The sequence below is a fragment of the Neopelma chrysocephalum genome, unplaced genomic scaffold (assembly GCF_003984885.1).
Source record: "Neopelma chrysocephalum unplaced genomic scaffold, ASM398488v2 Primary Assembly neopelma1_26, whole genome shotgun sequence".
In the NCBI taxonomy this organism is placed as follows: Eukaryota; Metazoa; Chordata; class Aves; order Passeriformes; family Pipridae; genus Neopelma; species Neopelma chrysocephalum.
Genome location: NW_020897695.1, coordinates 9,491,346 through 9,505,316, shown reverse-complemented (window position 1 = coordinate 9,505,316; position 13,971 = coordinate 9,491,346). Strand labels below are relative to the sequence as shown.

General features: G+C 42.6%; 1 protein-coding gene across 2 annotated transcripts in view; it reads right to left on the bottom strand.

Annotated features, from left to right (window-relative positions):
- The window catches only part of CMTM7 (CKLF like MARVEL transmembrane domain containing 7), a 29,212-nt gene extending 15,289 nt beyond the window's left edge, over positions 1 to 13,923 (bottom strand). For both annotated transcript variants that reach the window (XM_027675459.1, XM_027675460.1), the window contains exon 1: positions 13,710 to 13,923. In XM_027675459.1, the coding sequence (XP_027531260.1) occupies positions 13,710 to 13,871 (162 nt within the window). In that variant the 5' untranslated portion in view covers positions 13,872 to 13,923. The remainder of the gene's footprint in view (positions 1 to 13,709) is intronic.
- Positions 13,924 to 13,971: the final 48 nt, after the last annotated feature.

The window sequence follows — 13,971 nt, the reverse complement described above, 5'->3', positions numbered from 1 at the left end:
AGGGGAGGAGAGTGAGTGAGAGGCTGGTGTTTGGCTGCTGGCTGGGGTTAACCCGTTGTATGTGGCCTATCCCTTGTCTGGATTTCCAGCTGCTGCAGTAGGACAAAGAATGGTATTAAAAATCTTCATTGCAGAAAGACACTGAATATGGTTTTTGCAAATCCCAAGATCATGCACTGAACTGAAAGACTGAAACTGCTGTCTTACCACGTAATTTTAAACTATGGATAATAATTTTCTTCTTCTATATAGAAATTAGATGTAAAATGCCAACTAAATTGCAGGGAGGAAAGATAATGTTAATAAGAAGCAAAATTGCCTCAAGGTGCCCAGTTCTCGAAAAACACTATAACTCTTATTTCAAAGTTTTATCATAATACCGTGACACACATAGCATCATGTATAATCCACCCAGTACTGTGTTATCTCTTAATTTAATTACTTTGCCAGGCAATGTACAACCACATCCTTGTATTTTTCAGAATATTTTCCTTTTTTTCTTGACTGTACTCCCCTCTACTATACTATCCCATGATAAGTCATACTATAACTTTTTGTCTCCAGTGTTTCCTTTCCTTTTTTTCTGCTTATTCCCCTTTCCTATTCTTTCCTACATTACACTCTGTATTTCTTCTCCTTTATATCTCTCATTCTCCCCGACTCGAATTTCCCTCTGTACATGCCAATGCACCACAGTTCCCTCTTTTAATGTTTCCTAGCTATCTTCCCCAGTCTCATCAGGACATGTATTGCAATTAGCTAACTAAAAATTAGCACCATTCATGGGAAAAATGTCAGGGGACAGGATTCAGCAGAGTGCTACACCTGCACACAGACCGTAGGCAGCAGCTCTGCTTTACCAGTCTTTAGCTGGTAGCTGGCAGCTGGCAATACCTGAAAGTGCTTTTTTTTCCCATGCATTGTACTTGCGGAAGGACTGATGAACCTTTGTACTGCTTTAAATGTCGCTCCTCCTGAATCTGAAAAAGGAAGGACCCTGAGAATTACCCATGAAATCGATAAAACCTGTTTGATTTCCACTCTCTTAAAACTTACCCAAGTTCTAGTACAGAAACTGTGTCTACAGATTTGGGGCAAGGGACAGCACTGACTCTCATCTAGTTTCATCACAGCCATTTAAAAAAAACCCCAATATAACAAGAGCTAAATTCTTTTTGTATTAGAATGAAAAAAAGTCAAAGTTTCCAGCTTATGACACCAGCCAAGATGATAAATGGAATTTTCCATCCCTACACGAGCCAATCAGGATAACCATGCCCCAGAGAAATGTCACTGACTGCAGCATTTCCAAATGTTACACCTCAATACAGTGAAGCAACACCCACATATTATTAAGTACATACTTCTGGCAGAGTAAAATAATTTTTTTAACAGCTTCCCAAAACAGAAAGATGAGCAAAGTGCAGGCCAAGGTTACAACTGCAGATCATGCAAGACTGATTCCGCTAATTTAAGCAGCAATGTTGACTGCTGCTGTAATCGAGATTTCCTTCTTCCAGGGCAGTGTTGGAAATGTGAGCTGTAACAGACAAACCCCTACTAGAAAAAGAAGATAAAGGGCACAGTCCATTTGAAACTTCATTATTGACAGATGAAATCAGCTGCCTTCAAGTGCATGGTTCTGTGAAGCAGTCAGTCTTTGGTTGCACAATAATCTTTCAGCCCCTGCGTCTGGGCAGATTTCCTTCTTGTCTGGCTGCTTTGCTAAAATGAGGAGGCTGCCTGGCCTCTGATAAGTGACTTCTCTTGTGCACCACCATCCAAAGGCTATTTATTGAAGATAAAAATGGCGGGAGAGTGAGAAAAGACAAAATAATCTTATTCAGACCCTCTACAACTCCGATAAGAGGACAATCCTAAGCACAAGGAAGCAGATTTCTTTATCTATTAATACAAAGTTATCTATCTGCTCAGGCACAGGCCTCAGTGGTAGAAAAACGTGGGGTAATCCCAGAACCAGCATACGAAGGACATTATTAAAGAGCCCTTGTTGCAGGGTGTTAGCCATGATCATTAAAAAGGCAGTTCTTTGTAATGACTAGCTGCAATTAAGTCCTGCCTACCACTGATCACAGGACTTCAATCCGGCCCCTGCCAGCTGAACTAGTTCCCTGCCTCAATCTCCACAGCTGCCTGCACCACCACTGCACCACGCCAAAAGGCACCACATAATCCTGAACATTATTAACTGAAATCTGAGGATTTCATAGTTATATGGCAAATAATAGGCTATATTCTCATCAGGTAGTGAATTAATAAAAAAAAAAGTTTGTTATCAACAACAACCTCATAATTTTATTTCTTCTTCTTGCCAATTCAATTTTAACAGATTTGTTTCAAAATCAACCTAAATTTAAAATATTTCAACTGTAAAAGTATTATCAGTAAGTTTTTTCAATCTATAAAAAAGATGCACACACAACGCTCAAAATACTCCAGCAACTAAGTAACATTGCACAAGGGCCATATGCAAGTTACAAACAATTCCCAAAACACATAAAACTCATTGCAAAACAGTATTAATAGCACAACTGACTGTTAGCATGTCTGCAAAGGATAGGAACAGAATTTTAAATATTGACAATGCCCCAGAAGGGTTCTAACTCTGGGAATCACAGCTGCTTTCCCTCTGATTTTCAAAGAGGTGCCCATCTGCTATGACTGCAAGGACTACTCTGGATAAAGCCAGAAGAACCCTATACTTTGGGAGCACATAGCTTGTTCCCCTATGAATAAGGAATTAATTCTCTATGCAGGAAACAGCCCCCATGAAACAGCCAGCCTGCCACCCGCTCCAGTGGTCTCACCCATCAAGTCATAATCCCCAAATCATAGACGAACCTGCTGTGTCAGGTAAGAGCAAAGACACATCCTCTATATAACTGTTGTTTTTTTTTCTGCAGATGCAAAAATACAATCCCTGGCTCAGCCTGTGCTCTCTGCCCTCCTTACATTGTGGTGCTTGTTGGGAATCTGTGTCCTACACAAACAAGCCCATTTAGAAAAGACAACCTGACTGCTGCAAAAGGCACGCATGCACATGGCTCCTGCTGTAGCTCACTCCACTGTAAAAGACCATCTACCTTGCATGGTAGGGAGAATCCCTATATCATAACTCAAAACATTATAGGAAGTAAAAAACACTGCAAGTGACTTGAATCTCCAGAGTCCTCTGATAAAAGGTGGAGAATCTGCTGATAGCAACAGAAAATGAAGGGATTAATATTACCAAATCTCTCCAGATTAAAAAATTGCACAGCAAGTTGTGATTGTTACTTCTCTCTTCTGCAAGACAAGCACTTCCAACATCTAGATCTTCCTGGAGAGCCACGTTAACAGTTCTCTTGATCTGGTAAACACAAGATTCAGACAGGAGAAGACAGTCCACACTGCGGACAGAGAAAGAACGCCTCAAGCACAGAAGGTGCTTCTGAGGCAACAGAAAGAAAAGGACTGGGAGGAGAACTGTAGGTTAGCACAAGTGGGTTTGGCAGACCTTAAAAATTAAGAGGTTTGAGCTGTCTTAAGGTATGGAAGAAGAGTGGCTCTCAATGGCAGAATGGAATCCCAAAATGATGTACAGAATATACATGCTCACGGAGGTTCAAACACACCTAGGGTACGTAGACATTGCTGGAGAACTTTGTACTTTGAGGCTGTTGCTGCAAAAGCAGCACAGAGCTCACCAGTGCTGGGTCTGGAGAGGAAGCCCTCCTTGTGGGCAGAAGATTCATCTGCCATACTTCCTTTTAGTCAGCTGGAAAGATGAGCTCCTTGTAGGAGCAAGGCACTTCTGAATCCATGGCTCTGAACCATTCTCAGGTATATTGTTTCCCCTTTAAAAAGTCAATATAGTCCCATATTGCCAGTGATACAATACAGAAAGAGCTTATTCCTTACTTGTGAGCCACAGAGCTCTCGTAGAAAAATTTCATGGCTGTCTAAAAATGGTTTCACCAACCATGCATGGCAATACCATCTACAGAGAAGGAGCCCAGGTTGGCTGACCAGCCAAGCCTGGCTCAGACTGGCTGGCTGCTTGATGCCCAGGGTAGAGAGTATTTATTTATTATTAACAAACACCCACAAACTCTGCACAACAAGCTGCAAAGTTTCCACCTTGACCTGGATATCCAATACATATCTAGCAACAAACAGCTACTTAAAACTCAGATAGGAATATATAACATAAAACATGTACCTCACGGCAACAATCATTCTAGTTAACCTATCAAACTAGATGCACAAAAAAAAAAGGCAATCTCATCTTCCTGGAAGTTGTTATTGAGATCAAAGATAACTTGCGAACCACACGGTGAAGTCTCAGCAAGCGATCTGTTCATCACTCACCCTTCCAGATGCTGCTCACAGCACAACCCGTTCTCACTGTCTGAGGCATTTAGTGCTTGACTGACTCAAATCGTCAGTTGACACCTGCTGTAGCTCTCCCTGCCTCAGAGAACACCGCATGGACATCTGGCAGTTGCACAGACAGCAGTTCAAAAGCTCACATCTATCATCTCCAGCAAAGGCTTTGCTAGCCATGTCAATGGGGCCTTGAGCAAGGTCTCCTCAAATAAGAGGAGGACTTGTTTACATCACTAAAGTCCACATAGTTAGCTGTGCTGGCATAATGTAATTTTTATCAGGAAAAAACAGGTGTGAATTCCTGAAAACATCATGACAATTCCCAGATCAACTGGCATCATCACAACCTGACTGATGGATCAGCCTGGGCCTTAGCGCATAAAAGAATGATCTTCTCTATGTGCAGACACTTGATGCTTGGCAAGGTGCCAGGGAAGTGAAGGGCGGTGAATGAGGGGTGAAAAATGAGAATAGATGAGATTCCCCTGTGGCACTGTCGCAGCTGACAGCTTTCAGTGACTGCCTGGAGACTGGCAGGCCTCTCAAACACATGGGACAGCACTCCTATGTCTACTAGGAACTTGTATACTCAAGCAATTGCCAAAAGGCTCAACTAGCCAGCAGGTGAGAAGCACCAACTGGGAACTGTGCTTTTCCCAAACAGAGAAAAGAGCTCTTGCAGAGCATGATTACAGACTTGAGGAAAATAGACTAAGTCATTCTGCTCTTCTGCAGCTGCTGCTGGTCATCTCATGTTAACAGCATACTTCTTTCCCAGCAGTCAGCACTTGTTTCTTGAACTCACTAGTGGTACTTTTAAAGAAAAAAAAAACAAAACAACAAACCACCAAAAACATTAAAAGAAAATTCCCCCTGAAGGCAGTTTCTCAATCTTGTCATCATCACACTTCCATTTTCCTTATGGGAAGCTGCGAGCAGAAGAGGAAGCCCTAAGCAGCGCAGCTGCTGCTATTGTTGCAAAAACAGCAGCCAAGTTTGTTTTGGCTTTGAAAGCTGCAGACACCTAGCCTTGACCAGTCAGGCACATCTGTCCCAGCCATTACATTCATCAAATGACCCTTAAGAATCTGAGTTGCACAAAGAAGAGGAAGCTCACAGGTGGATGAAAGGAAATCACAGTAGTTTCAGTGTTTGATCTCTGAGTACAGAAAGTAGCAATTTCTGGCTGCTGTATACTTTACATATCACCACAAAATAGGAGGACAAGGCCACAGCACGCATGACGTGACAAAGGAGACAACTGAGCCACAGGACCAAGTGAATACCTCACAAGGACTCCCCAGGGAGGGGAGCAGAGGAGACACTCATAGAAGCAAACACTGTCTGGCTTTGGGGGACAATAGCCCAGTAATGCACAGCAGGCACCAGAGCCTCAGGGTCAGGTATGCATCTCTCACTGAGGTACAGCCACAGCTTCTACTGGATCAAGATGAACATATACAGCCCTGGAATCCAGTGAAGGACACTTGGCAAGATGCTCTTTATCATTTATAGGCTCTGAGCACGTGGAGACTGAACTTGTAAACAAGCGATCCGCTGTTTTCTGTTACTCTGTGGCTGGAGAGGAGGATGTTCAAAGAGACACCATCTCCAAACAGAGTGGACAGGGAATACACTGCTCTTGTACATCTTAAAAGATATAAGAACTCATGCTTTTCCCCACATCTTATTATCCAAGGACATAATGTGCATCTGATTAAGATTTTTAATTTGCAAATTTAACTTCCCATAAAACAAATGTGCCAGGAAACCATTGCCAATACTTCCCTCTGCTCTTTCAGGCATACTAAACATGTCTCAGGTGATGTGGTAAATTTCTGGGCTTCATTTCCTCTTTTTTGCTGTTTCAGAAAATGTTTGTTAAGCCCTGTTAAATTTCTACAGAAAGAGCACTACATGCACACAGGTTGCTAATGAATGTATTAAAACAAATCCTAATGGATGAGTCAGATGAGCAATGAAAGACAGCTCCAACTTAGTGCTTTTAGGAAGCCTCTTTTAGGATACAAATAAAACATTCACTGACACATTCAGAACAGAGATACACAAGTGTTTAATAACAACTACAATTGTCTTTTTACAAAATGTACTGGAGTTGACTTTTTTAGCTGTCTAGAGAGCTTTCAACATCAGAAAAATTACCAGTTTCTGTTTTGCTGAAATAGATAGACATTAAAACAGATGGTACAAAACCTTCTCCTGCCCAAGAGAAAAAGGGACTACATTCTCAGCTTGTGGTTTGAAACACATGGAACCACTTCAAGCTTATGTATTTCTTGCCCTTCTGTGCCAGACACTTGCTCTTGCTGACAGTAGCCTCTATGGCTGCACTGTTCCCTAAAAACTCACATGGAAAATGGTACTGTGTAACCTGGAGAACATCTGCATCATTGCAGCTGAGAACAGCTGCATGGAGACAAAACAGAGAGGGTGTGCTGGTTTAAAAGTTAACCAGCAAGGGAAAATGAACTCAATTCAAAAGAGAGATTTATAAGTCAGAATAACAATTTATTAAAATAATGCAATAAGTACAATTATACAGACAGACAATTGGTTTTAACCCACAAAACCCAAAAGTACAACCCAGCACCCTGGGGTATGAACAAAAGTGGTGTACCTTGGCCCACCCCCAAGTCCAAAGCAAAGGGAGAGGGGAAAAAAAAAACCTGCTGGTGGGAGAGCTGCTGCAGTCTGGTCAGAAGTGGTGATTGCAGTCCAGTTGAGGGTGGTGGTCTCAGCCTGGTTGGGAGCAGCGGTGGTCTGCTGTCTTCCTCTGGGTCCCACGAGAGAGAGCCCCAAGGCTCTGAAACTCCCAGTTATATACTCTCCAGTTCAGGCAGGAGTGCTCAGTCCCTCCCTCAGAGTAGGGAATTCCATAAAAGGGCATGTGGATGCTCAGTCCCTCTTATCAGAGCGGGGAATTCCATATAAGGATATCAGAGCGGGGAATTCCATAAAAGGGTACAGGAACATCTTCCCACCTTGCAGGCCTCTACTGACAGCAGTTTTTGGGAAATGGCATGGAGGCTATAGAATACACAGTTTTGGGTTACACCCATCCAGGGATGAATTGGTCCCAGCCGTTCTAACCAGGACAGAGGGAAAATTCCTTCAAGTGGTGTTGCTTGTGAAGTTTTGCCTCACCTCTGTCAGCCTGCCACCAAGCACTCCTTGGTTAACATGCAGAGAACACACTGTTTGTTCCCAGCTCTTACGCAAATACCTGAACAGAAATTGTAAAATGGCCACCCAGAGCAGAGGCACGGAAAAAATACACCTGGCCAAGCCAGCTTGTTTTGGTGTTCTCAAAGTGGAAATAACAGGACTCCCCAGTCCTATGGGGTTTAATTACTAGGCTTAGACATTCCTTACTGCTCCTGTTTCTTTGGAGCTATCTAAGACTTACAACAATTTTTTCTCTCTCTCTTTGCTCCGTATGCCCAGCAAGGTCAACTTTACTGCAGCTTATAGCAGAACATCAAAAATAATTAGCAGCTCCAACATTTTACTCTGACCTTAGCCTCAAAATAACTTTGCTTCTAAAAACATGTCTTATTTCTTATCCAGTAGTTTATCACATAGTTGCAGACTGAAGAGAGCTGTCTACTGTCTTATATGGGTCCGAATCATGGGTCACTTACCGCCACCACCTGTGACTCCTAGAATGCTCCCATCAACGCTGTCTCCGTACAATCCTAAACATCCACTGGTCAGATTATGTAACTAACATGTCTGTTCTAGAACAGGCAGCAGTTATGAGTATAGAGGCCATGTTGCTGAGAACACAGCTGCGCTGGGCAGGGCACGTCTCCAGGATGAAGGACCGCTGCCTCCCCAAGATCTTGCTCTATGGTGAACTTGCCACTGGCTGCTGCAAGAGAGGAGCCCCGAAGAGGAGATACAAGGACTCCCTGAAGCAACATCTCAGCCTTGGGCATATTGATCTTCATCGCTGGTCTACCCTGGCCTCCAATCGGAAGGTCTGGAGACAGACTATTCATAACGCTGCTGCTTCCTTTGAGAACACACGAAGGATCACCATCGAAGAGAAAAGACAACGCAGAAAGAATCGTATCCTGCCGATACCATCCAAGGAGTCTTTCTGCTGTGCCTTTGCAACCGATCTTGTCTATCTCGCATTGGCCTCTTTAGCCACCAGCGCGCTTGTAGCAAATGTGGGTAGAGCCCTTCCCAAATCTTCGTTTGCGAAGCCTAGCCATGATGATGATGCAGACTGAAGACACTTCTACACTTTTGGGTGGTTTTCCTCAATCCACCAGAAAGCACAGTCTACATGGGACTCACAGATAGGCTTACAATTTCAGCATCTCTGCATATCACCACAATTCCTCTCTTCTGACTGAGCAGCTTTATTACCATAGGGGCAAAATCACGTTACTGACACATTGCTGAAAAGAATTAGATGTTTTACTTCAATCACCTCCATGGACAGAAAGACATTTCAGTCTCAAGATCAAGTCAGAAGATTGAGTAGGTCTTATATCATTCCAAGCATCATTTGCGTTTGTGAATTTCCTTTTCTTGTATCAATGGTTTTGATTAGGAATTGTTTTCTTTCACAAGCAGATTTTGCTTTCTTTTTATATTTCAACTTTTTTCTGAATATAGCTCCCCAGTAAATTTGTCTGATATGATACAGCACATTCAGAAACAGAACTTGGCTCTAGCAACCTAACTACCAGCATTTTCTAGCTTTCAGTGTTAGATGAATAAATACTCTCTTGAATACTATTATTCAACTGTATGTTAGTATACAAATAGCCCAGAGAGGTTTCAGCACACTTCAAAGTTACTCAGAATTACAGACTGTCTTGTTGCTTATTCACTTGTCAAGTATGTCATTGCTTCTGTCAAGACATGCTTTGGAAATGAAATAGATACTTAGCAGAAAAGTTTTAACAATTGCCTTACCATTTTTAACAAGTTAAAATGATGTTGTTGAGTCAACTTTTATTGAGTTTATCCTTTTTTTACATTGCAATTGCTTGTAAATCTTTTCTTCAGCCTCGAGAAGGCAATTTTGATTTTCTTCTGTCTGGTGAAACTGCTCTTTCCTGGCTCATATTACAGAATCAGCACTGTTTTTAGCTTAAAACACGCTGTATTTTGAGTCTCTGATTACTGTGACAGAACTATTGTAACAGTAACAACAGTGTTATTGTGAGAACAATCGTCTTCAGTCTGAATTGTCTCCAAAGTTAGCTTGGCCCAACCTGAATGAGGTGAAAGAGAGGCAAAGAAGGCCATGGGTTACTCCACACCTCTCAGAGTCCAGAAAAAATGAGCGGTCCAAGAACAGCTTGAGAAGCCTGAAAGAAATACACAAGCACGTGCTGTGCTGTGATGGCTCTTCTACATATGAGCTCTCAGCACTCCTTTTCTCTCTTCAATCTAGAGTGGTCACGCTCCTGCAAATCTCTGCATCAGACACTTTGTACAGGTGATACAACCACAGCTCTTCCTACCAGCCAAGTGCCTAAGATAGTGAGATACACAGGCTCCAGTGTCAAACATGGGCTGTGCTGAAAGCAGGATCTAGTCCAATATAGCATCAGTGGCATCCTCCAGAGTTCAGCAGCAAAAATATAAAAAGCACATGAGAGCTCTACAAGGAATTCAGCTGAATCAGACTTGTTTGGATCTATCAACAGTGGCATTTGAGCCACTCTGGTGACAATATGGATGCACACTCATACTGCTGTCTCTAAGGGCACAGGATGCCTCAAGAAGTTTCCAAGAACCCATCTACTGAGAACTTGCCAAGCTAAACAACACAGGTTCCTAGAAAGTCTCACAATAAAACAGGCCAGCAGTAGCATGGACACAGAGCAAACGTGCTTCGAACAAATCAGCACAGATAGCGCAACATGCTGAAGATTGCCACATGTGTCGATTTTGTCAGGCTGGCTGAAATTCAAGTCATTTAGTTTCTCTGGTCTAAGTGTACTGTGCACACTGATACACATTCACTCACACACTTACTTAGTACACTGCTAGTATAGAACCAAGATGGCCACACTGGTATCCCAGATCCTGCATGTATCCCTGTGAATCTAAGAGATCTTGGCAAAACTGTAAATACCAAAAAAAACCCAAATGAAACCAAACCAAACCAACAAAAAAACCCCCAAAAAACCAAAGAACACCAAAAACAGAGGGGAAAAAAGAGGAGGAAAAAAGAGAAGAAAAAAAGGAAGGAAAAAGTGAAAGCTATATTAACAACATCAAGTTAAACTAGCTGAAGTAAGTTAGATGTTGAAGATGCTTTGTAACTTCCTCTTAACATGAGAGCTTCAATTCAGCCTGGATTTTGAAAATGGTGCCCCAACTTACATCAGTAATAGTCACACATGGAAAAGCAGGTTTCAAACTGTCTTACTACCACACAAAATACACAAGTCACATAACTATGTTTTCTCTTCCATTTTATTTTCAAAATATTTACAGACCATTCCCTAAGCTCTGAAGTCAATGCATAAAATACACTGTCTTTTCAAAGCTATAATCATTCTGCAAGGTTAAAGAAATTCTCTAGCAAAAAAAGTAAAGGAATTTGTGTAGGCTTACAAACAAGAAACACTTTTTTTCTTCCTAATTTCATTCTATGCTAGACACCACAGTACCCAGAATTTCAAGAGAAAGCACTGGTAACAATCAGAAATTAGCAGCAATTCACATTGCACAATCTCTTCAATATTCCTGAGTTTTAGTCCTTCTGTCTTACAGAAGAACAGCTGTAAAATTATCTTTTATTTCTTTCGTATAATTTCCATAGCATATTGTTGTCATCTATTAAAATCATTTAATGCACATATACACACAAACAATTTACTTTTTTTTTAGCTTGCAAGCATAGCAAACAGCCCGTAACATTACAGTAAAAGACAAAATATTTCTTTCTTGCTTCCTACCATATCCTTTACTTCTTGGTAAAAGAGGAAGAAAGGAGATAACAAAAATTGTAATGTTTCCTCTTCATACCCACAACCACAATTGATTATGTACAGTACACAACTTAGTGTGACATATATCTAACCCAAAAGACCTTACCTTTGCACCCTTCCAGCATAATGGTTCTCCTTCTCAGTAAGACTACAGTCCCACCAGCCACATTAACACCAGTGCAGGAATGTTTATAGATTTAGCATAAAAAAATTTTTAAGAAAAGAGATACTGCCATCACTTCACACTGGAAGAACTGAATGCTTACATAAATGGATCTGTGGATATAGAGAAATACTGTCTGAGAAGAGATAAAGGAGAGTTGTGAAAATATTTAGGTCTCTCTATTTTATTGGGTGCAGGAGTTAATTTAGAACTAACTTATGCTGGTTATTTCTAAATGCTACAGCACAAACATTTATTTTTCTTTTGAAATTATTTGAGAAGAAGACACTATTGGGATATGTGATATTAAAAGAAGTTCATTTGCCAAAAGTTCCTTGAATACCTGAGGTAACTCCTATTTCCAGGCAAACTGGAAAACAGAAAAAATATAAGAATGTGAAGCTGAAAGAGTGCAAAGGGAAAATAACTTACATTATTTTAACCTTTATTAAAGTCACCGCAGAAAGCCACTTGCTTAAATTCTGATAAATTTTATATTGAACTGCATTGATAAAATATGACTTTATGTAACGTATGTGAAGTATTACATAAAATTACAGAGATTTACATCCAGTACATGAAAATATGTAAAGCTTGTAAAGTATGCGCACACTTAATATGTGCACCAAAAACTGACATTACAGCACAAATCAGCATGCCATGCTAGCTTTAAGAGTCACTTGTCATAGCTGTAGTGACACCACAGGACGGAGAGCAGAGAGGACTAGTTATTTCTAGTCCATAAAAGGAACTGTTCTCTCCACAGTGGTAAAAGCAAAAAGAATTTTAGGTCATCAGCAAAGCACAAGTTTATTGTTTTAGGGCTACAGGTTCAGTTGCAATGTAGATACATGCTCAAAAGGATGACACTTGTCTTCTGAAAAGATTCTCCGGATGCACTCAATGGTTTGGGAACAACCCAAGTGACAAGAAGGCAGCAGACAACTGTTTGTGTTCCTACCAAACAGAATTCATAGTGAGGGACCAGTCTGAGGTCTCACAAGCTCAGGACAAACACTCAGCAGGTGCACGTAGCCATGACCAGTCACATCCAGTTTTGCCTCTTGCTATGAAGGCTCATTTCTAAGGGCAGCTGATGGCTAATAATGAACTGGAAGAAACTGGGCAGCTTTTAAAGAGAAACTTCAGGATTTGATATTACTCCACGGTAATCTAGAACAAAACGATTCCTCTACCTTCTAATGTCGATTTAGGAACCTGGATGCTAGTAACCCACACAACTTTAAAAAAATGACTGGACAAATAAAGGTAGGGGGAAAAAAGGCTTTGGGGGCTCATAAAAGATGAAGGCAACAACTCCAGCACAAAATGTTGTCAAGGTACACGTTTTTGCAGGGTGAAAATGGATGTGTGGAGGTATCGCTACATGATGTCTTCCATGCTCTTTCCTAGGCATTATTGACTGCTACTACTGTAATTAAGCAGACAAATCTCTCCACAGATAATTGTGAGCCATATAAATAAGAAAGAGCCTATCCATCTGTTAATCCTCTCCACATCTGCATGGAGATAAATTTCCTGCACTAAGTCAAGTTAAGGCATCAGCTCAAATTCTGGCAGCACTCCGCTATTGATTTCTTTTGAATTTCAGCCATACATCTCCCACATCCCTCCCCTACATCACTAGGTCACCGCCTGGAGATCTCTGACAGACAGGGCGCGGAGCCAGCTGGACCAGCAGTCCCAGCTATGGTGCTCACCCTTACCAGATCCCTGTTGGCACAGGCACTTGGCCCAGCTTTCTTCTAAAAACTGCTAAGGAATGAGGTGTTGCACTGCAGCACGATGTGCTGTCGCATCACGATGTTATCGTTATTAGTGGCAAAAGGTTAATATTGGCTACTCTGGGCTCCTGCACGTTCGTCTGAACGAACAGAAGTGCTCGTCGCTGCTTTAGGAAGACGCAAAGGCAACTTCTGACAGACCGAGGAACATGAACTTTCCGTCATGTTGCGAACTGAGAGAGCTGAGGGGCAGCGACGAAACCCGCAAGGAGCTGCGGCCCCAGCACCCCCTGACGACGCCCTCCAGACTCGTCGCGACAAGAACCGTCCCGCAGGGATGAGCGCGGTACCCGCGGAGGGCTCCGAGGGCCCCGACAGGAGCCCCGACAGTCCCCAGGGGCTGCCCCCTCCCCGCTCGCCCCTTACCATCTGGGCCACCTTCAGCATGCCGGCGCAGGAGCGGAAATAGGCGCCGTCCATGAGCTCCACGTCCGAGCCCGCCGAGGAGGAGGCGACGGTGACGGCCGACGGGGCCGCGGGGCCCCCGCTGCTCACCCCGGTGCGGATCACCCGTGCCCCGTGAGACATGGCTCCGTCCAAGCTGCTCTCGCCGCTGCCCGTCCCGGGACAGGGGAACGGGACGGGATGGGATGGGACGGGGCGGGGCTGGGCGGGACGGCGGCGCCCC